Genomic DNA, 24,794 nt, shown 5'->3' on the forward strand with positions numbered 1-24,794 from the left:
GATGTAGTTTATTCGGTGTGAAAATTCATAACGTCGTTCGGTTAAAGAAAAAAAAAACGTGAGATTGTGAGAACCGCAGCAACGATAACAATGGCCGGTCTTCGGAGAGTAAACGGAAAAATCTCGGGAGTCAACCCAACCGTCAGGTAATGTCGAATAATGTTGATAGAAAACGGTTCAGTGAAGCTGTCAAGCTAACTCGGCTAGCGTTAGCATCCTGGCACCAGTTATAAACCGTTAACGTTTGCTAACGGTGCTAACAACGGCTAGGTGTCAAGCTAACGACAGATAACACTGTTATTATTATTATCATCATTATTATTATTACTATTACTATTAATGAGCCTTTTAACATAACGTAATATAGGTTATGTCAACAAGGTTCAATTACCTTAATCATATATTATATCTGCCTATGTCTATGCATGTAGAATAGAATAGAATAGAATTACTTTATTCATACCAAACTGGGAAATTGTGGCGTTACAGCAGCAGGTTGTCCAAACACACAATATGAGCAAAAAACACAATATTAGCAAATCTAAACACAATATAGTATTAAATACAAAGTAAATAGTCCATAAAAATATCAAAACTAAGAATGAGAATATATACAACCAGGATTTAACTAAGCATTACTAGTCTTAAATATGAAAGATTAAATGTAAATGTGCAAAAACAGAGTTGTAAATGGACAGTATTGACATAGGGAGCTGTGCAATCAGTGATACTATAAGTTAAAGTGCATGAATGTAGACATATATCCTAGGTCATATTCATTATTTAATATGCATGTATACAGTACTTACATCTACCTTGTTTATTGTTGCACATTTTATTGCACACACAGTTATCAAGAAGTGTCATGGCATAATATCATCATCACTTTAACTTATAGTATCACTGATTGCACAGCTCCCTATGTCAATACTGTTCATTTTTTTGCACATTTACATTTAATCTTTCATATTTAAGACTACTAATGCTAAGTTAAATCCTGGTTGTATCTATTCTCATTCTTAGTTTTGATATTTTTATTGATTATTTACTTTGTATTTAATATTATATTGTGTTTTAGATTTGCTAATATTGTGTTTTTTGCTAATATTGTGTGTTTGAACAACCTGCTGCTGTAAAGCCACAATTTCCCAGTTTGGGATCAGTAAAGTGATTCTATTCTATTCTATTACCATTACTCCTGTTATCCTCTTACACTGGTCTGATGTTTATTTTGCTTTCTTTACTGTCTGAATCTTACTGCTCCCAGTTTTTGTTTAGTATCTTTTTGCATCAATTATGTTTTTGTGATCTATCTATCTATCTATTGTGTTTATTTTTATGCTCATATCTTGTGTTTTTACGCATTTATTTACTCCTTTGAAGCACAATGTGTAGCTTTCTGTATGAAATGTTACTCTACAAATAAACATTTTGCTTCTTCTTCTTCAAATATAACATTGATTCTGCTCAACTAGTTAGGTCTGGATGGGCTGTTCTGCATCTCCCAAACCAAAACTATCTTGACTGAGAATACATCTGAAATAGTTAATGAATTGAAAAATGTTATGTCTTACTTTATGATAGCTAGTTTTGAGTTGTATTATTAACCATCTAATGTGATAACTGTGAATATTGTCTTTAAAAAGTCTGATGTCGCCATCAGTAGCATTCATAAGGTGATAAACATGCTCATGTATCTCATAATTGTGATTCATCTTTGGTAACTCAGCTATTCTCCTCGATTATATTAACAAACTGAGAAGTGTTAAAGTGGAGATATGGACCATGTCTAGTTATTTTCCTTTTCTATGAAAGGATGAAACTTTTAGCTCAAATCTACCTAAAGATATGTTTGATAATTAAACATGACGATAACAATTTTTGTTGTAAATATTTTTCAGTTGCTGTCGCCTGCGTCAGGTTCAGTCTCTTCTCTGTGCAGGAAGACCTATCACCCCTGATGGCATCCTGTGCTCTCTTGGTATGTGAAGTGGCAAACAGTTTTATCTTTAACCTTTGTTTCTTTATCTGACTCAGCTAACTGTACTCCCGCCTGCAAAGGCCTAAGATTTTCAGAGCAGATGGTGAAAAAAGTAACTTTTACGGTGATTCAAACACAGCCAGTGAGCAAACATTAATGTAGTTTTTTTAATACTTTGTCAGGAATTGACAGTCGATATAATGATGGCTGCACTGAGCTGGCGAAATACCTGTTCAATGGACTATATGGAAGAAACCAGCTGAATCTGGAACAAGCCTTTGATGAGTTTCCTGAAGAAATGCTGGATGGTGAGTTTTTCATGTACTATTTAATCTATTTATCAAAGTATTTTTGCTCAAACTTGATCTGCTCTTACACATTACTTGTCTGCCTTCCAGATGTAATCCTGCTGATCAAGGCGGATTGTGTTCATCTGTACTGCAACCCGATGAACTATAGTTACCTGTTGCCCTACGTGTCCCACTGGAGGAACCTGCATCTCTACTGCATGACCAAGGCAGAGGTTAGAAAGCTCTCTTCCTCCCAAACTTGGCTAACATTTCTGTTTCACCTAGAGATAGGAACCTTATCAATCAATCAATCAATCAATCAAACATTATTTGTATAGCACTTTTCATACAACAAATGTATCCCAAAGTGCTTTACATCAACATTTAATCAAACAGATCAGCCTGGGGGAAACACTGATTAGGTTATGTTGACTACACAATTGAGCTTTTCCAGGCACATACTTAATATACTAGAGAAGTCAGTAAATTAGATTGAACTTGTCCTCACTGGTTGCACATTGAAGCAGCAAATACACAGTGTGTTAAAGTACCTGGTGTTATTGAGCGTTTTGCTGTTAGTTTGCCTATCGAAGCCTTAATTATTTTCATAGATACTGCATATGTTATTGTTTACATTTTAAACGTGATTGACCCTTTGTAGCAGTGTTTGTAAAAGAGAATGTTGTTTCTAAGTTGACGCCCTTATCTCTTCTGTCTTCCCCTATCATTTCTCTTCTCTGCTTACAGTATGAAGACGAGGAAGCAGCAGAGGAATTTAAAATCTCTAGTTTTGTCACGATGGTGCAGGACTGCTATCGTATTGGAGTACCTTTCAGCTCCCAGGGTACACATCATCACATTTTAATCTCCATATTTTAACACTACACTGTACATGTTTTAAAGAGATGGTGAAAACTGCATTCACTGTATCTCAGTAAGTCAGAACACAAGGTAGTTTTACAAACTCATCACCAACAGAAAGCTCTTACTGTATAATTACAGCAACAAACCCAGTAATTATGCCTGCTCTGCTGTTTCCTTCAGGACATTTCCAGACATTTGATATGTTTATGGTGGAGAAGTGGCCCCTGATTCAAGCGTTTGCTCTGGAAGGCATCGGTGGAGGAAGCTTTTTTACCATGAAATACAAGGTACCTTCAAAAACTACAAATGTTGTATTTGTTAGGGGTGTAACAGTTCACAGAACTCACAGTTCGGTTTGTACCTCGGTTTCAGTTCAACAGGAGAAATGGCACCTCTGGGTGATGCCATATTATATTGGTTAGCATATTCAACATGTTTCAATGAGTGAGTAGGCGGAGTAGTGGGAGAAGGCAGGTCTTCTAGCTCCGCCGTGCTACTCTATGTTATTCGTCTTCTCTGTGGGTTTTGTTGTGTCTGCTTCTTCTTCTTCGTTTGTTGTTTAATAGCACTTGGCAAACAGTTACACGCATTACCACAACCTGGATTGTGTTGTGGATACTGCCCTGTGTGATTGCCTTTTTTTCTCCCCAAAAGAATATTTAACACAGAATACAAACACCATTACATGCCTATTGTTTGTTATACATTTCATCTCAAAGCGTTTGTGGCTCTACATTGGGTTTGTTGTCTTACACTTTTTACACTTTGTTTGAGCTTGCTTTGTATATTTCTGCTTTTGCAGCTAATGGACATGAGTGAGAAGCTGTGGCAGGTTTACAACAGACTGGACCCAGTGTCCCTGGATAATGTCCTAACAGAGGTAACAAGAAGCTCTTTATCCCAGCAGGTGTTCTTTAATTATCAGAGTTCTGTCACAAGATCTACCTTTCACACCTAGACCCTCTTTAATTAGTTCTTGACAGAAAATCAGTTGACCTCCTTGTCTTTAAGTATAGAAGTTTTTTCAGATAAATACACGTCTGCTAACCTCGGGGTTGTGTGTTGTATGTTAGGATCTGGTGTACTTTGAGAAGCAGTGGAGTGGGTTTTTCTCCAGCATGGACCTGGAGAGCCATCTCTCCATCTTGGAGCTGTCTGAAGCACAGGCAGGAGAGGTGCGTTGTGCATGTATTTCCAATTATCCTCCTAAAATACAACAATCTCTTGCTGATAATTTGCTTTACTGAATTTGCAAAAGATCACAAACACAATAAGTATATGAAGCTTTACAGCACTTTTGATTTGTTTGTTGAAATTCTTTACTTATGTGAAGGATTTTACAGGATAGGCAGAAATAAGCCTTGGGCTTCAGCCTATTCCTTTTTGGGTCATTGATTGTTTGAATGTTATTGTGTCAAATGGACAAGTGTAAACATGTAAAGTTTTTTTGTTTCTATTTCTGTAAGTGTAAGACTATTTGCACAAATATTTTTGACTCTTGTTATTCTTTAATGAATGACGAAAATAAAAACATTAATTCATTCATTCATTCATTCATTCATTCATACTTTAGTTTTTGGACAGCAGACAATATTACACCGCATTGAGGCAAAAAAGAGTTACATTTCCTCTGCGGGCCTCAGTTTCTTTAAATATTAAGAACTAAATAAAATGTAGGAGAGATGCTGTGTGTGCACAGACTTTATGAAAACATCTCAGAAAAAGACTTAAAGTTTGTTAAGATAAGACAACATGACGAGGTCCTTGGTTGGTCACCTTGAATCTGTCTGCAGAGGCCTTACATTTTGTTATTGGTTTTAATATTAAACGTTATGTTTGAGTTAGCTATGTGACAGGATTATTCAGCAGCTATGATCAAAACTGACAAAAAACCAAACGCAATCCTTGTAAAATATTGAAGTTGTACTTTTATCACTCCACAGGCATTCCGTACTTATTATTCTCACGGTCTGATCTCAAGCAACATCACAGATAAAAGGTATTCTTTATGTTTAACTGTCTCTTTGTACTGCTTTTAGGTTCACCTGTTGTGTTTGTTAAATATTCTATTGTGTGTCTTTATTTCAGTAAAAGTCAGCAGCCCTTTGTGTTGTTCGGGAAGCACTCCTCCCTCGAGGATTTTGAGAGTTATTCATTCAACTTTCCCTCCGAGAGTCATCAGGTCCGCAACACGGGGGCCAAAGGCTCCACAGCCAATCACATGGTGAGACATCTGACTTGTAAACACAGTCATGTGAGAGAATGAGAGGTTTACAATGTAAACATTAAATGGGTAGACAAACCGAGAAAACCCTCCAGCAATCTAAATAGCATTTTTGTATTTTGTTTACTAAATGTTTTACACAGATCAACCATATCGTTATGACCACCTGTGCAATCCAGAACAACAGCTCTACCTTAAATTGTTCCTTTAAGAAGCATCTACAGTCAGACAATCAGTTTTTGATTACATGGTCAGAAAGGTGATTATTCTTCTCCTTCCTGTTAAATCTGGTGTATAAGAAGCCCTTTTAATAACTATTTTTTCATCTGAATAGTTGGCTGCGTACTATATACCAGTGGGACCATTAAACCAGTATAAAATGCTGACACACACACACACCATCATTACTGTTTGTGCAGCTGTTGCTATCACACATTGCACTCCAACACCACCACCACCGCCCACTACAACTTCAACAATAATTATAGAGAACAACAAAGACTAAAAATAGTCCATAAATGAAGATTTTTAAAAGTTCAAATAGTGATAGAATGTTTGTGTTGGATTAGATTGCACAGTTTGTCATAATGTTGTGGCTGGTTGATGTATAAACCACAGTTCTTAAGTTAAAGAAGCACACTGGCCTGCAGCACCACCTGGTGAAGTAATCTGGTACAACCATGGTTAGTTCAGAGCAGTGTCATGATAAATCATTCTGGACTTTATGTTTCAAGAGCTTTAATGCTAATCCCATGACCCCTGAAAAAGTAAATATCATTTTTATTTCACCACTTTTGTCTGTTATTTGTGAAGAAGGAAAATGCCATGATAACATCTCTCTGATGTAACTCTTTTTCTATCCTTCAGATTCTGCAGTGTGTGGCTCCCAAAGGACCTCTGGCCTGTTCTCGAACCTACTTCTTTGGGTCCACCCACATGCCATACCTTGGTGAGAGTTACAGTACGGCTCTGCTTATTAATCATTGATGCAGGACAGTCGTGATATTCATCTTTTTCTTTTAAGTTATTTACATTGTTGTACTGAGCGTCACATTTTAGAGGACGCCAAGTTGCAAAGCACAGTTGATTAACCCAATGGTTAAAGACTGAGTCAGAAATGATTGTGTGAGTTAAATTCAGGCTCCAGGAAAAGTCTTATCAGAGCTGTGGGTCAGTTTCTCATGTTTGTAAATCATTTGTTTCTGCTTGCTTCAGAAAATCCACAAAAGTCAAGAAATCAAAACACAGAGCAGAAGAAAAGCGAAGTCTTGTGAGTAATTCTGTCGTTTTTTTGTTTCAATATTGTTTGGCTGTTTGTTCAATATTTGTAAAATGTTTATTTTGTCTTTTTTTTTTTTTCAGGCTCTTGTCACAGATTTACTCAGCTGCTGTTCAGGCCGTCCTATCAGGAATCAAATGCTACTCCTGCACATCTAGTGCTGTTAAGGTGAGACCGAAAGAGCACCTTCTTCACTCCATTCATTTAATTCTGTAATGTAGCGTGCACATTTACTCAGTCTAAGACTTTTGTATCATAGGCCAAAGATGTAGCAGAGAACACCTTTCTCATGGGTTTGGACTCAATGAATTTAAGTCAGTACCGCAGTTCCCTCAGGTATGGAATGATTTCTCTCTTGTCAGCCACTTTATGAATCACCCAGCTGAACCATCTGTTTTCATGAGTTTGATTATGTGTACTCTCTACTCAGGTCCAAATGTGAATTCAACATTCAGGCAGTGAATAAGACAGGAAGGTGGGTTTATATATGTCCATAACTGTGGTTCTGCTTTATCACCTCTCTTCTTTGAGTTGTTTACTAATGAGTGCTGAAGCCGCTATGAGAAGCCTCAAAGCATTACGGTTGCAGAGGATTCTGTGATTATGTCCCAGGCGTGACAGAATGTGCTGACTGGTGCAGGTCGTCCTTCCTGGACATTTATGTTTCCCAGACTAAAGAGAAGACCGAGTGCAGTCATCTCTCCTGTTGTTTGAAATATCCAAGCTGTGCAGAAATATAAATACCTGGGTACCATCTTTTGTCTGCAGTGTTTCAGTGGCTTCCATCCGGCCGCAGATTCAGCAAGGCATCGTCCAGGACAAAGACACTTAAACACTCATTTGTTGCTGCTAGCTGCCATTGGCTTTCAAACTACATTTTTTTAACCTTTTGTTTTTATTGTCCTTTAGACAGATACTTATTTTAATGCCTTTTTAAGCTGTGTTCATCGTTGGCTGGATGAATGTTTGTTGTGCAGAACAAATTGCCCTCTCACAGTGATAATAAAAACAGCCTTGAACATTAAAGTCATTCAATAGTCAAGCAATGGTCAGGGGTTTCAGACCTAAAGACCCTTCTTTTTTGTTTTCAGGATCATTCCACTGACCGATGAAGAAAGCCGTTATGTAGTCAAAACGGTAAGCTACAGAGAAATATTATTTTGCTTGATCAGACTCTTCACAGTCGTCCTCAGATAAGCCTTTTCCATCGCGCCTAATTCAGTTTATCTTAATTTTATTAGGCCTCCATGATCGTCCATGACATCCCAGACCTGCAGTGGAGCGGGGTGGACCTTGGCTCTGTTGTCTTCTCTGAATCCTTCTTGGAGTCCAGCATCAACATCCAGCAGAAAGGTGCAGTATTGACTTCGCTGATTGATTCAAAGACACAAAGAAAGTGTGGTATACTTAATAATAAAAACAAATCTCTTAGTCACTGTAAACAAAAATGGTGAACGTCATTTTAAAACAATGCAGCACTGGACTAAAAATAGACCACTTCCTACCCTGAGGCCAATATCTGTGATTCATCTTCTGTGGTTGTCATTCTCTGGCTTTGTTGTTTATGCTTCATTTAAAAAAAAGTCTGTTTCTGTCCTGCAGATGGCACTGTGTCCTCAGACAGCTGCTACACAATCCTCACTACAACTGTGCCTCGCTATGCCTGCTGGCTGGTACGTTTGGTGCAGCTGATCCATTTCAGATGAATATGATAAACAGAATGTTAGATTAGTGCTGCCTCCTAAAAGTCCACGATTAGAATCATTAGTCAAATCACAGTTTGTTGGTTATATATCTGTAACGTTTTTGTAATCAGATGTCTGGTGGTCATGTTGTTTTAGATGGAATCTGATGTCAAGCAGTCTGAGCAAGCACAACATCTCACTAAGGTAAGTTTATAATCCTGATGTATCCAAGACATGTTATGAATACATGCTTATTTAACCCAACACCTGCTCTTGTGTCTCAAAAAGAAGGAGGAAGGAACTTGTTTGGGAACTGCTCTGACTCTAGCAGACGCTGCGTATGTGTTCTCCAGCAGCCAGCTGTCCACACCTGAAGAAGGTGACTACAGTCATATTTACATTTACACCATGTAGCAACGTTTTATGTATATTCATTCAGAAAGAGATAAAATGTGTAGTGAAATGTTTGTTCCTAAATTAAGAACTTACCCTGGAATCAATGAGCAGAGTCAGCCTTACTCCACCATGTGAATACTGCAAGGGTTAAAGTTTTACATCATTTTACACTTTGAGATAAACCTAACCTCTCTTCAAATATCCATCCTAGGGAAAATCATTTTCTTCTCTGAGGGAATCATGTTTGTCCATTCTCAATATGGAAGCATCACCCTGTCCAAAGATCACATCAGGACCATCAAGTTCTTTGACCCGGTAAAATATTTACAGTGTTGTCATGTGAAATGACGAGCAATAGTCCAAAGAAATAGTCCTTTTTAAGATATATTTTTGTTTTTTTCTGGGCCTTTATTTTAGAGATAGGACGGTGGATAGAGTCTGAAACGAGAGAGAGAGAGAGAGTAGGGAATGACATTTAGGAAAGGAGCCAGGAGGTTAGATTCGAACCCCGGCCGCCCGCCTGGAGGACAACAGCTTCCACACATGGGCGCGTGCACTAACCACTACGGAACCAGTGCATCATCACAATGCTTATGAACCTAAGATCTGTTTCATTGAATTGAAAAAGTGCGGCCTGTGGCTACTTACCCGCATGTCCTTCCCCAATCTCTCTCTTTCGCACTGATTTACAACTCTATCCACTCTCCCGTCTCTACAATAAACACATGAAAAAGCCCCAAAAATAGATCTTAAAACAAAGTAACATTGTATATGATGCCACCGTGTTATCGCTGGTACAAACTTCTGTATGATTTTTGTGTTGTCTTCTCATCAGGACTCCATCGGTGTGGCGTCTCTCTTTGTGGAGTACGAGAGCAGCCTGCTGCCACACCTTCCGTTCCCTCTCCACAGCTCGGACCAGTGTCTGGTCTTCGCTCTTCAGCCCAGGTCCAAGAGCCACAGGGCCTTCTATTCCAAGGTAAGTCCTCCAGCACGGGACATCCCACCAGGACGGACACTGAAGATATGAACGGGCCATTTGAATGTAGCTGTTTCTGAATCTCATCATACCCTTACAACGTAAATGTAAGCAGTTCTTTTAGCATTAATATCACTATAGGTACATGACTTAAGGTTACTATGACACAATTCAGCATTAAAAAATACATTTCATGAAGGATTTATCTGCGGCCTTGGTGATTATGTCTGCTCTGAGAAAGTGATATCAGTATGAGTTATGATTTTGATCATGAGGATCCAAATGAAGGATTGGATTTTCCTTCACTGTTGTTTCATGGATGATCCATTACTTTTATTTTTACAGTGACAATGCAGATACATTTATTCTACCACCTATCTATTCTTGTAACCTCCACCATAACTCATTATTTATTAAAACTGCAATATAATAATTAATGAATAATATGTCATTGATAAAAAAGTGCAATATTGAAACAAAATGTGCAATAACCTTGAATATGTGTATATACTCCATCTGACTCTTATTGATGTAAATATTTCTTGTACCTATTATTGATATCTTACTTACATTCCTATTCTATTTGATTCATTTTTTATTACTATATTTCTACTGCTATATTGTATATTTTGGAGCAACTGTAACAATCAAATTATCCTCTGGGATTAATAAAGTATTTCTGATTCTGATACCAGAAGTATCACAAGGCTTCAACAATTCATAAAAATAAACAACATAGAACTAACTCATTAAAGTGATGATGTAATGAAAACTACAAGTTGTATGCTCATTAAACATGCTGCTTCTTTTCTCTCTTGGTCTCAGGTTCTATCAGTGTGGAAAAAGTCTGAATCTGGACTTCCTCTTCAAATGGTGGACAAGCTTCACCTGACCTGGAACCAGAAAAACATGTGAGACAACTTCATCTTCTTTGTAACGTTATATCTGTTCATAGCAGTCGGTTAGGTTCTGTTTCCTAAAGCCTTAGAGTCTGTCATGTACACGTTGATGTTTCTGGTTCTGTTGAATGAACCACTCCTTTAACTGATCTGTAATGTAGTCGTTTCAGGTTAAAACTGCCCAGGGTGACATTACACCGCTTAATGACTGTTTTTTTAATTTCAGGCACACAAGGCTGCAGAAGCTGCACGACAGTCAGGAGCCGCCGGTGGCTAAACGCAGAGGCAGCCTGAAGACTTCATACTCCCAACTCCCAGAGCAGGACATGTTAGTACTGAACACTTAAACCCTGCAGTAGATTGCTTAACAGTTGGACAGAACGAGTCATAGAACTTGATAGTAGGTATTGCTTAATGTTGAGCTTGTCTTGCCAGAACAACATTAAGCCTGTGTTTCTTGATACAGGGTATTAATCGTTGGTGACCATCCAAAACAAGAAGTTATTTTCTGCTGAGAGAACTTTGAGTTATGGCTGAATATAAACACTGAACACATATTTTCCTGCCTGCCTGTATCGCTTACATAAAGCGGATCGGACACCACGATAACACATTATCTTTTGGCATCTCGGTCTGCCAGAATCTGCCCTAAATCTGCCCTAAATCTGTCATGTTAGGCATCCAACTGTTTTAAGCATTTGCACCCAAAATTAACATCAAAGTATTTACCCTCTAATTTCTGAGTTCACAGTTCCAGCAGGGATAAAAACTGATTTTGTGCACTTGTGTGTCTACTGCAGACACTGAAACAAATGCAAGAACTCAGAATGACAGTATACCATCTAGTGGTGCCTGTGTTTTGTGACCCTATTTCCACAAACTGATGTCAGTTCTCTTGACTGTGCCAGGTTTCTTCAGCACTTTGCTTTGAGTAGTATTGGTCAGGAGCCCATTCTGTTTGACCACCTGGGGTTGCTCTTCCCCTCTGCAGAGCTGAGGAATCCAGTCAAAAGCAAGGGAGACAAGGTGAGCTGTGATGCTTTCTTGTGACAGTGTTTCTAAAATGAGCTGATACTAACAAAATCTCATGTGGGCTTTTGAATGTGTAAAAAGGTTGTTATCACCATCATCACTGGATTGCCAGGAAGCCATAAGAAGAGACTCTGCAACTTCCTGCTCCAGTTGAGCAAGGAAAGTGAAAGGTGAGAGAGAAATCATCCAAATGAGGTTTTCTGTCATGTGTCTTGCTGTGGTTATTTTATAAATGCAATGATGAAAATGTCAAAATAAGCCAAAACAAACTATAATCTGTTTTGTTGTTTAATCTGTAGGTGGGCGTTGTATGAACCCAGTCCTGACAGCTTTGACAGCTTCTCAGCTTCACACCTGCAGAAGTACTTATCCGGCTTCCTGGAGAGCCAGAGAGGCCCAGGAGGCAAACCCCGTCTGTTGGTGCTCTCACCTGGGTAAGAAGGCCTGCTGATCAGCCTGAGACGGTTTAGAACGGAGAAGTCGAGGCTTGTGTAACTGTACAGAACTGAGCTAAATGGTAGCACAGACGGAAACTGATTGAAAATGATGATATATGATGTCAATAAATCACTCCAATGCTTCAAATGCCAGCATTAGACATTACACACACTTATTATGACACTACTATTTCAGCATTCAGAGTAACTGTGGGTACTTGAACGTATAAGTAACCCTTGATATATTTAGACTTTACATGAATTGTTTGTTTTGACTTTTTCTCTTGTAAATGTTATACACAGATACACAGACGCTCTGGATATCATCCAGGCTGTGCTTTTCCACCCGGACCCAGTAGTCCAAGCGTGTTTCAGCATTGGCGCTGTCACTGCATGTGTGAACCCTCTGGCCTCCTGCATGGAGCACAGGTACGTTTCATCGTTAAGTCGAATAGATTCTAACCTCTCTAATGTTAAGAGGACAAAATCAAATGTTTCACTCCTATAAAGAAGCATCTTTCAGATTTATTCTTGTCCAATGAAAAGAAGCGATACCTGTGGTTCAGATTTGCTTTTTAACTGAACTCAGTAATGTCTGAGTAGATTCAATAATCAGAGACTGCAGGGCACAGTTGAAGGTGTTCTAAATTGTACCTGCAGACGGAAGAGGTTTTGAATTTGTTTGTTTGCTGTGTGTACTTCAAAATCAATAAAACCTTCCACTCACCTATTTTATATTTCATCATGTAACAGTTATTACAAACTAATCAACCTTACTGATTAAAGATGAGCTGCTCAGTTGTGTACCGTTCTATTCCTAAAAAACTTAGTTAGTGACTCAGCTGCATTATTGAACTCATATTTGTAGTTAATGTCAGAGTCGTGCAGCTGCTTCACTAAGTAAGTAAATGTCCTTAAGCAGTGCCTCCTGGTTTGTGACAATCTTTTAATTAGATTCCCAAATGAGTGGAAGACTATTAGTTTTTAAGCAGCTGTTTCAACGAGATTTGTACAATGGCATGAAAAATGCAACCAAAAATCTTCCGCCCAATTAGTAGCACATACTTACCCGCTGTTTCTTGGCGACTTGCTCAAAGTATAGAAGGAGGGAAGCTACAGGGCTCAAACTTCTTTGTACCTTTTCTTTTTAAGCTGCAGCCAATCAGCCTCTACTGCTGTTTGTGTAGATCACCACTTCGGTATGCTCTTCTGTTACACTATCGTTTAGTTTGCATAGTATGTTCCAACAACATAACATTTCACCAAAAGGTTGTTTCTCTGTTCCCTGCACAGAAATCATTTTCAACCATTGGAACAAACGTATAACTCCAGAGAGTGGGGGAACAGCTAGCAACAAATGTTAGCTGTGTATTTAGCCAAGTTTAACGGATCATGTGAGCTCCAACACATCAGGGACAGGAGGTTCAATTGGAGTTGTAGATTTATTGTATATTTTGTATTACAAGTACCATCTGATGACAGACAGGGCTGGATGTTAATAAATGGTAGAAGCACTCGAGGTTTCCAGGAAGAGGTTACATGACACTTTTGGATATTAAAGCTCAAGGCAGGGTCGCTTTACAGATGGGATCAGTCCCACATTTAATCTCACTCTCCTTTTGTTACAGGCTTTAGATGTAGCTTACAGAGCTTCTCACTGTCGTAGATTGACTGAGCTGCTCTACACAACATGACATACCACTCCGGTTAATAGGCTGTTTTCCACTGCGCAGCCGAGCTGGACCGGCCAGTAGATAGTTACACACAGATGAACTTTGACTTGAGGTCAACACTGTTACAACAGGAGTAATAATCATTTGATTCTGCATTGGAAAATTCATAATGTATGTTGAGTAAAAGTTCTATTTTGAACATTACCACAGCCTTTCAGATGAGGTAGAGTGTCTAGCCAGCTGAGCTTTGCTAATAAATACGTTTTAGATCCTTTGCTAAAAACATTCTGTGATGACTCCCCTCGAACTCTGACAAGCCCCACTTGGCTCAGCAATGGAAAAATGTGTTATAAGAGGTTTAGTTAGCAATGTGGTTAGCACTGACTTTTCCATTTGAGGCATCTTCAACAAGCCCCCCCATCACTGTCTGTTGCCATAGATTGTGTGGAGGTCTGTGGACCCCCACTATGGTGCTAATTGGGGATGGTTAGCCCAGCTTTGGCCTGACCTGCCTGTCAACCCCCTCAGCATAGCCCTTTAATCCCCCCAGGTCCACATGTGCGACTAACGCACCCTCCTCACTGAAGCTCATCAGTCAGTCATGATCCATTCTTTGTGATGAATTTAGACAGTTCATTACATCAGGACAGGAAAGATAAATGCCTTTTCAAATCGCTGATCCCCGAGCCTGCAGCCTGCAGGCTCCCTAAGAGCTGAAGAGGAGGGTCTGTGGGGGCTGGAGGAAGAACAGGCTCACCATAGTTATTCTGAAAGTGGAGTATAACAATGATCGATTGGAAAACCAGGAATACATTTTGTTAAAATGACATTACAGAAAGCTTTTACATTGGGTAGTTTTCAGCCATAGCCGTGATGTCATCCTATGAAAAATGCTTCATGATTGATAAACTGAAGGCCTATAACATGGAAGTATCCTGTTTCTTTCTGCACAGCGCTCACAAGCAGCCATTAGTCTTAAACAGAGTAATTGTAAGTGACAATACTAACTTAACTAAGTGAACACAGCTCCTATATGTGTTTTAAATCAGTTGAATTAAATAAATCAAATATGTTCATATTATCTTTTACAACGCAGAGGTGACAACTTCACTTAGACTTGTTTGTTGTCTAACTGATGGCTGTCAGTCTGCCTTCACCCTGTGATCAGCACACTGTTTATTCTATTTAATGCTTCTCTTTCATCTCTCACTTTAGGTTTGCTTTCCCTAAACTGTTGGAGCAGTGCAGCCAAGGTGAGTCTCACGCTGTTCAACCTTTCTGTTTGGGGCAATCGTTCTCGGGCATTGTATGAAACAATCGTGCCTTAAGTGAAAACGCCATAAAACTTGTATAAAATAGATCAACTCTGCAGCCAATACTGAGACTTTTTTTTTTATCTTGAAGAAAGTGAAGCAGTTTTCCTTGAAACTCACATTCCCTCTTTGTGTTTCATTTTCTGTCAGGTATTGTGAGTACAGTGGTGTTCACTGGGCTGACAGCAGAGCAGAAGCATCCTCTCATGCAGCATGTTCAGCAGCTGGTACGCTCTGCCAACCCCACCGCAGCCTTCATACACGCAGAGAGAGGAGCTGTCACCAGGTAGGCGCTCTCAGAATTGTGATCAATGCTGCAAACAGTTATTTAACTGCTTTTATCTCTGATGAAAATATTCACTGCTAGCGACATTTTATTCAGCCTTTTGGTCTGAGTGTCACCGTGCTGCTCAGCTTGCACATTAATGAGGAGGGAACATTGTCCAGTGCAGGCTGCGCTCGAATATTCCTATTTTGCAATTCAAAATCAGTTATGGATTAAATGCATTTTCACAAGTAGTTATGTGGGTTTTGTCTTGTTTATGTTTGCAAACCTTGATACACACATTGGTACAAGTGCCACACACTCAATCTGTGCTGTTGTTTATCTTTTAACAGGAATGAAGATGTGAAACTGATACTTTCTGACAGCGGCTTCAATGAGCCACAGATGCTCAGAGCACGTTATGTCCTCTTCCCTGGATGGTAAGAATCTACTCCGATGCTCCACTTTGCTGCTTGTGACCCCCGTGTGTCACCCCGCTGTCCACTCTCAACCTTTTGACTCCTGAGCGACAGATTGATTCCTCGCTTGCTGTTCTTCAGTCCTGCCTCGTCTCCTTCTCTGCTGTTTAATTGCCACTCGCCCGAGATGGTGGGGGTATCGGCTGCTGATTGCTGCAAAGCCCCTCAGGGCATCTTGTGTTCTATCACCAGCTGCCTCCTGGCAGCACAGTAACAAGCTGTTGGCCATGCAGTTGCCATGTACACAGAGGGGTCCCCTTCCCTTTGGACCTCATCCAGTCAGGCTTCATGCCACAGTGGTCAGCCTAATATGAACTTCTGCTAAGTCCTCCTGTCAGATCATACACTCGATATCTGTCCAAAGTCTGGCCCTTTTCATTTACTCATCTTCAAGCCTTGTTTACTGTGTGCTGGTGTGGGTGTGGGTGTGGGAGAGATGCTTCTATCGTTACTACTTCAAACTCTTTGACCAAGACGAGAACCTTTTTAATCTGCTGATGCGAGTATTTAGATGTTCAGTTTTATCATCCACTTCCACAGCAGACCAGTAAATCACATAAACTGTCCGGTTTCCTGTCAGCAGCTGGTAGAGTAAACAACTTTCCAGCCAAACACATTTGTAAGACAAACATTTGTCTTGTTCTTAACTTAACTTTCTCACCATTTGTGTTATGTGCATGTGTTTTTAGGTGCAAAGGGCGCTTCTTCTCTGGTTCTGGGTCTCTGGTGCTTACCCAGCAGCGCGTGGATTTCAAACGGCCCCTCGAGAGGCCTCTATTTGTCACCCACTGTAAAGGTGAGATGGAAAGAAACTATCCCCCTTTTTTTCACTCTTACACGTGACAGAAGCTCTGATATGAGCTGGCAGGGTTTGTGCATGATTACATAAGCTGCCAGCCCCTCCAAATATGGAGACAACTGAGGTCTCTACGTGTTTGTTCGCCTTTGCTGTGCAGTAATCCATCTTCACATAGCGTGCACTCAAGACATCTTTGCTTAAAGAAAAATGTTAATTCAGAAAAACAATGTGAAATCCTACCATTTGTTTCCCATGAATAACTGCCGTTATGATTTCTTTTTTATCTAGCATTGAAGTCATCACTGCGGCCAAGTCCCTTTAAAGGAAATGTGTACAATATTTGGGGAAAAGTCCAATTCTCTGGTAGGAATTTCAAATGACTATTTTTTCTGTCATAAAGTACATGTTCTGTTATGCTAACTTTTTGATGTTTCAGGTCAGACAGCTTGCTCTTGTTAAGCATTCCTGAACAAATGTGATGTATTTCTTTGGTGTATTACATTTGACCTGCATTTGCATCTCCCAGTTTTGGGAATGATTTGAGGAAAAGTTTCCCTCAAGGCAGGCAAGAAGCTCCTGACGGTAGGAATACTTGCTCGGTTGTTGGTCTGGTGTCTGGTGTTTAGATAGAAGCTCATAGTCCACCGGTTTGGTTTTCCTCCACATAGTTTTCTCACTCTTTTTTCATATGAAGACCTGTGTGGTATTTTTGCATGAAGAGAGAGTGCAGATGACTGTGAGGAGATGTGCAGAGCGTGTGCAGGTTCTGTAGAGAGCTGGGAAGATGCAGCAGAATGGAACGAGTGTGGAGCTGTATTGTGTTATCCTGATCCTTAATACCAAAGAGTGTGAAGTGTCTGAAGGGTAGTGTATCATGCACATCACGTTATCTTCAGTTATTTACTTTATTTACATCTCTGTATTTAGATGTTGCACATTCAGACATATATGACATTTCTTTTCTCCTTATTTCCCCGACTGCACGTGAGTTCTGTGAACCATTTTGGGAGCAGAGAGGCTGTGTGGATGCTAAAACATTAACACCCCACCAACACCATGCTGTTACCATATGAAGCTGCTGTAGCAGGTGTTACACAGGGTGTGAACTGTATGTGTGACTTGGATGTGTGCTCCTTCATTTTCTGGACCCTCCAGACTCGGAGCAGCTGGTGGAGGTGAGCTACAACACTGTGAGTGGGAGCCTGAGCATTGTCCGCGACCAGAGACTGGACCCTGTGACCCCAGGCCCCAGAGAGACCAACACGTCCTGCTTTCTGATCTTTGATGGTGTCGGCCTCACTGAGGAAGGACTGAAGGACTGGCTCAGACTGTGCGCCAAGCAGGTAGATGTGAAACAACACAAACTGAGACTTTGATCAGTAGCATCAGTCCAGTATTTCATTAAGAAACAGAGCTGTAACCCTGATTCTTTTGTTTTCTTTTTTCTGATTGCAGAAGCAGACAAAGAAGCCTCAGAAGACGAAATATTCTCTTTCATTACAGGAAATCAAGAACATACATGTGAGTGTGTTTTGGTTTATTATCATACCCTTTCACAAACAGTATGCACAACACTCATGAAAACTTCCTGAAATCTTCCTGAGCTGCATGTGTGAACACAAACAGCTACATTTATAATTCCGATTTCACTGCATGAGGTTGGGGTTAGCTAATCTGAGATCGCTGCAGGAAACAGCTAGCGGGAGGGGGGTGATGATGTTTGTTTTCCTGCAACCGGTGTACGACCATAAAACTGAACACGTGACCGGTTAGATCTCTGTGCACATAATGGAAGTGTTTCATCATGTTTACTGTTTCTTTTTCCAAATACACATGCCACATAACGTGGCACGTTTCCTCTGAGGAAGCTACTGGCGAAACGCGCTGTTCACTCACAATAAAATATAGTAATGTAACGTTAATAGTCAGTGTTTAGGCTGGTCACAGCCTAAGGTACCCCTGGTCTTATTTATATTTTGAATATATAGAACTACAAATCACAAAATGTGTCATCTTAGTGTCATACTCCGTTGCTTTGTCCACTTCTGTGTCGCTCTTTTTACATCATGTTCTGCCTCCTCAGAGCCCCCCAGGAGGCTTATTTATATATAATAGTGGAGGAACCTTTTTAAGGACAGAAGGCCATTAAAGCTACTCTACAGAGATCTGATGATAACTAGCAGTGTTCTTAAGCCTCACACCTGCTTCGTTTTGTACCCATATTGTGTTTCTACTATGCATGTATTGCGCATATGCACTTATGGCTGATTGAATTCAGCAGACTGCCAGCAGAAGACGGAGAAGAAAAAACATCCTATGTGATGTAAACATGGATTTAAATAACTGTAACTGTAAGTTTCAGGAAATTCACCCTAAAATTCTCTCTCCAAATGTTTAGAATGAAAAGCTTCGAGCATAACTTCAGACAAACAATAAATGTTATCAACTCTGCATGCTATCTGCAAAGAATGTTTTCTATTTCTATCACTGCAAGAGAAAAAGAGAACGAAATCTCTGATGTTAGACACAAGCTTCAAAAGATATTATCCAATGTTCATTCTGTGGTCACATTTTCTTTATTTGAGAGATTCTGAGAGCTTGCAGGACCTGCATTAGATTAGCCTTTCCTGTCAGTAACCTGAAGTGATCTTGATATTTTTCACATTCCTGTTCAGCTGAAACGGCACTTGGACCCTCTACCAGTAGGCTTCTTCTACAACGGCTATCAATACGTCGACATCTTTGGAGAAAAAAGGGACATCCACCCCAGTATCCTTTCTCATAGTGAATTCTCTTTGTTGTCATTCAACCTTTTAATTCTGTGCAAGAGAGTTCAAACGTTTCCACAAAACAACAACTAACACTCAAAACACATTAAATAGTACCTACTCTCCACACAGTATGCATGAATTAAACTGTGTGTGATACGTAATAAATCAATCAATGTAAATATGTACAGCTTTTTACCCCTGAACTAAGAAGTGATGCTGAATCATTCTGCAGGTTTGCTTGCAGCGGTCTTGTTGTGTGACGATTGTTCAGCTTTGTTCCTTACATTGCTCTCACTGCAGACATGGAAGAGTTCATTAAAGAGTACGTCACCGAGGCCAACAAAGAGATCGAGCTATTCAACCGTCAGCTGGAGCTGCAAGGACAGTCCGATCTGTTTGGTCCATGATACAATCTGTGTGTATGTCCAGTGCCTCACTCGGTCTTATTTCACTTTAAGGGAAACACTGAGGGGGGGGGGGCGGGGGGACAGGGGGGCCACATGCAGAAAGTGGTGTTTATCTACCGCATGTACTATGTCACTTTTTTCTTTGTCTTTTTCTTTTTGCATGAAAAGGTTGAGTGCAGGTGGGTTTTGAACAATGACATCACCCCATCAGAAGCAGGTTACGTCACAATGTGGCTGTTTGCCTTCCTTCCCGCTGCAACACTAGTAACTGTGCAGTTAGCACTTTGGCAAGTCAAGTATCATATATGTCAAATGAAAGTGGCAAAGTGATGGGGTCACTTGTGTTAATTCAGATTGAATATGTTTGTCAAGAGATGGACGTCGTTCACAACGGCAGACAAATTGTGAAACATAACACAACACGAGCCTCCATCTTTAAACCGTTCGCGATTAGAGCAACAAAGCCCTGCAAGCTACGGGACTCTCACAATCGAAGGGAATTTCCAGCCACGCACTCCTACAGCTTGTGCGTTTCTGTTTATCACAGTTGGCAAATTAATGCCTCTATTTCGGGACATGCATGGATAGCCGTGTGATACTGGTGGTGGGCTCCCCGGTGGGGTTTCTCAAGAATCGCTCCTCCTCTGTTGTCACCCAATCCGTGGCCCACCTGTTATCTTGTCTGCGTGCCACGCTGCGGCAGAGGGAGCGCTTGGCTATAGAGCCGTAAACATTGGACAGCCTGTTGGCTGCAAACAACTGATGAATGATACCATTAATCACATAGCTAAATGCCATCTCAGTGCTTTATTTTAAGACTCCTGAAGTGAATCTAATGAAAGTGCAATAAAGCAGACTAGTCCTTGCAGCAAATTGTTGTTGTTAAAGGAAACAGCTGGGGTTTCCAAGAACACTTTAAATACTAAGGCCTTGTGAACTCCAGCAGCTTTTCTTTAAGCCCTTTTTTCTGTGTAACATAATGCAGCTAGGGAACATAAAAAACCAGCAAGACGAAGGTCCCAAAGCGAGTCCTCACTGCAGCCCGGTGTGGATCTCCCATTTTCTCACTTTAGCCAGAAGTTAGTCTGTTACAACATATGTTATAAATATAAACATTCCAATATCTTTTTTTATTGTTTGGGCACTGGTTTTGGGTAGGAAAAGGGGAAAGAAGAAATCTATAAAAAAAGACTAGATTGAGTGTGGTCTGGTTAAACCTGAGTAGAGCTTCTAGTGAACAATGGTCTGAAGGTTTTGTAACAGCTAATGCCATGTTGCAGAGCCTTCGACTTCCTGTGTTGTTTAAACGAGGAGTTGTGTCTGCTCCTCTGAAGTGTGTCACACTGATGTTCTATGCATGTCTTTCTCTATTCAGGGTTTCTACACAGGTTTTTAAATTCTACAAATGGAGAAAATCAGAATCTGTTACAAATTTCGGCAGAAACAATGCAGCTGCAGCAAAAGAGCTTCCATTTTAAAAACCCAGTTCAAATATTTAAAGTCTAACCACACAAGTATTTCAATTTAAAGAGTGGTTAAAAAAAAGAATTTAAAAGCTAAAGTTGTGAAGAAACCCTGCTACAGTTTGTGAAGAACAGGGCGATCGTTGGTCATGGGGTCAGCAGTGTGAACATGCAGACTCTTTAAAGTCTCATAGTGCTACTCTGCTACTAAAGATTACATTCTCTTATGAGCAAACTGATATTTTTAACATGTCGTATAAGAGAGGAAGTTTCAGTCCGCCTCACATGTATTTTAAAGTCCATAACCTAATTCCTAAGCAGGGCGGGGGAAAACACTTAGTGTCTGTTGGACTCTTACCCAAACGGTTATTTAAAGACCAGCTGGGACCTCGGTGTGTTTTTGGGGGTTGCCAACAACGACGCTCGCCATGCCGTGTTTCACATGTCTGTGTGTCAACAGGCAGTAAAAAACAAAGAATCGGTTGTTTTGTTTGCAGCTGACGGACAAGACAGACAGTCATAACAATGTCAGCAGGGCTTTCCCCTCAGACGACCTGTTAGCATCTCCGCAGATTGAAACAATCCTGAAGGTTGAACTCCACCCTGACACTGCTGGCCCCATCCGTCCTCATACGTCAATCTGAACAAGCCATACCGTCTTTATGCTAGATGTGCCACTTGTCTTCTCGGAGGATACTACATGTAATAGAATAGCAAAAGAAGTGTGCTTCTAACATGTGTTACCCTGGTATGGTTCTCCCAACCAGCTAAAGAGGGGTTCAAGACCCCCCCAGTTTACTCACACTAACAGAGTCCACTAACTCTATCAAAGAAGTGCAATTGTTACCTTGTGTTTTTCTATACTCTACTTACAGTACCCTCAAAGAGCTCTTTAAGGACAGAGAGGATGCTCACTTCTCAGTCTCCCTCGCAGCGCGGATTCTGTGGTCTGCTGGATTCTTTCAGTTCCCGAAGCATCATAAAGGGAGGGACACACTACCTCTGCTTAGTGCATTGAGATTACATTAGGGTAGTATAATACGTAACACAAGTCCTTTGTTGACAAAGCGATGACTCTGCTTTTAGCTTGGATCCTCCCGTTTAGCATTTCAGAAATGTTCTCTCAAAGCGGTCTGTTTTGAGCAACAGTTGCTGTCACTCTGTGCTTACGTAATCCTGCAGAGAGTTCCCCTGATTGACAGTGAAATATTTGTGAGGGCTGATGTACGGGGAGGCCGAGGCGCCACGAGTCTGAATCCCGCCACACATGTCAAAGAACGAGAAAACTGAAGCCCTAATTGGCCGACAGGAAGAGAAAAGGAGTCCTTAAAGAGTGGAGGGTTCTGTAAGATGTGTGTGATGTTCAAATTAAAATAACCACTAACACATACACACACATATACACACCACTTCTACTACTACTAAGTGCGTCTACACTATTTAGCATGTGTTGAGATGTCATGTTAATATGATGCCACATGTATTTTGAATATGTTGCCTTTCACCAAACTGGTACAACAAAGAGAGAAAAAAAAATGTTTATTTTACATTTCTGCTAAAAAAAAAAAAAATTGAATTACCTCAAAACGTCGAATAGTATTTTTGTAAGACTGAATTGAAGCGAAGCGTCTCTTCTCGCACAAGCTGCAAAAAAGCAGATGCAATTTTTTTTCTTGTTGGGAAAAAAAACAAAAACTGAAAGAGAATCTGATTGGTTTGTGAGACGTCAGGTTTCTCTGATTCCAGCAGTGCCTTGGCTACGGCTAAGAAAAGCAGAGATTAAAGCTGCAGTCAGAGCTCCATCTCCTCTCGCTGTTACATTGGAGGGGAGGAGGTGTTGTCAGGCAAGGATCCGTCCTTCAACAGTGTTGGTGAAAGGAATCCATGGAGTCGTTCGTTTAAAGCAATGTGTATTTACTAAGCCAGAGGGGTAAAGTAGGCGAGGTCACACGGGGGGAGGCAGCTGGAGGGCTCAGGGGAATCAGGTATTTTTTGCAAACTAACCAAAAAAAAAGTGTTGGAAAAAGGGGCTGGCTGGCACAGCGAGTACTGATACTAGAACACCTCTGGTACTTAGTTTATTTATGCTCATTACACGGTGGCTTATCTTGTTTTAAAACATTACCAGAGATTAATTTCTTTGAGGGAAATGTGCACAGACTTGAAGGAAAGTTGTGTCTTAGTCCAGCCCCCAGTCGGGATACAAAACCTCCAATCAGTTTTGTATCAGAGTAAAGACGGGAAGAAAAGATGACTGAGTTTGTGACTAAAGTTTGGTGACCCCCTACTTATTGCACATTGGGGGGCCCAAAGAGCCCTCCATAACCTCTCAGTGTGACCACTACGCAGCTCTCTGGCCAGACTGAGCACCCTGGTGTCTTCATCCTGTGTGTGGAGGCCAGCCATTTCTGTAGCTGAAGTTATAGGACAAAAACAAAGTTTGGTGTTTTATATAGAAGAGAGGGAGGTGATATTTTTCTGGTACTGCACTGTGATAACGCGGTGCGAGAGGTTTTTTCTACATTCAAAGATTGGCTCCGATGTTCAAGAGGGACGACATGTTAGGGAAATTGACGCACCTCTTGATGAAGTGGATATTTTATGTGCTATTTGTGAGGAAAGCGGCTTTAAAAAAAAAAAAAAAATCCCTTTTTGATCGTCCAAATATGACTCACTCCTCAGGGGACTGTCGGCACTAATTGTTTTGGTTTGTCCTTTTTCTATCGAGGTTCAAAAGGAATCAAAAGGCTCTTCACTGTCCTCGCAGACCGTGGGAGGAATTAGCTCAGGTGTTATTATCTCTCGACCTGAGATTGCCCAATTAAAAAAAAAACAAGTTGTCTAACAGAAGACGGGGGTGAAGTGGTGGTTAACATCACAATCTGAGGCTAAAAATAGACTGGCTGCACTGCCACGTATAAAATAAAGAAGTTATTTGTGTCGAGGAACATTTACTATTCAAGGTGGGTGGTGTTTGTTGTCATGATGACAGAATTAGATCCTGGGGGGGAATAATGAAAGGGTTCGTTTCTTCTTCGCTCCACACATGCCGTCAAATTCAGCGAGAATAAACATATATAAATAACTTAATGTCTCTGAGGAACTGAGGAGCAAAAAAAAGAGAATCAGCTGACTTCAAAAGTGCCAAACTGACCTCCATGTTTCGTTCCGAGGATTGTTCACAGCGAGTGAGCTGAACAGAATCGCATTTGCACAAAAGCTACTGTAACTTCTGTTTTTTTCCTGTGACTGATGCTTTTTATAATATATTTGTTGTTTTTATTGCACCACCGTAATCCATTAAAATATTTATATGGTTGACCAACTTGGTTCCTTTTTTTTTTCTCTCACTTACTGTAGCATCCACTCAAAGGTCTACGTTGTGTTTTTTTTTTGTGCTCTGAAATGTGTGTTAGCTGTTTGGTGCTCAGATATCAGCAGCCACACATGCCGCCAGTTCAGCATAGTAGTGGATTTATCACTTGGTGAAACAGCATGGATTCCCTCTGTGCTTCCAAACCCTGTATCAGCACCAACTGAGACGGGGAGCTCTGTGTT

The 24,794-nt window shown here is 40.4% G+C and overlaps 1 protein-coding gene across 1 annotated transcript; it reads left to right on the plus strand.

Moving 5' to 3' along the window:
* On the plus strand, positions 1-24,561 carry dnaaf9 (dynein axonemal assembly factor 9). The gene is made up of 37 exons (XM_061062480.1): positions 1-146; positions 1,902-1,981; positions 2,164-2,289; positions 2,380-2,504; positions 3,019-3,115; positions 3,316-3,422; positions 3,938-4,015; positions 4,209-4,310; positions 5,079-5,134; positions 5,224-5,359; positions 6,227-6,308; positions 6,575-6,629; positions 6,722-6,806; positions 6,898-6,974; positions 7,069-7,113; positions 7,730-7,775; positions 7,880-7,991; positions 8,241-8,311; positions 8,480-8,527; positions 8,612-8,702; positions 8,931-9,034; positions 9,555-9,698; positions 10,524-10,609; positions 10,824-10,925; positions 11,506-11,623; positions 11,711-11,799; positions 11,929-12,063; positions 12,370-12,495; positions 14,955-14,992; positions 15,203-15,338; positions 15,671-15,757; positions 16,486-16,592; positions 16,884-16,958; positions 17,751-17,938; positions 18,051-18,116; positions 19,271-19,364; positions 19,667-24,561. Exons 1-37 carry the CDS (start codon positions 91-93, stop codon positions 19,771-19,773), a joined length of 3,477 nt encoding a protein of 1,158 aa, XP_060918463.1. The 5' UTR covers positions 1-90; the 3' UTR covers positions 19,774-24,561.
* Positions 24,562-24,794: the final 233 nt, after the last annotated feature.

The sequence above is a fragment of the Labrus mixtus genome, chromosome 18 (assembly GCF_963584025.1).
Source record: "Labrus mixtus chromosome 18, fLabMix1.1, whole genome shotgun sequence".
Taxonomy (NCBI): domain Eukaryota; kingdom Metazoa; phylum Chordata; class Actinopteri; order Labriformes; family Labridae; genus Labrus; species Labrus mixtus.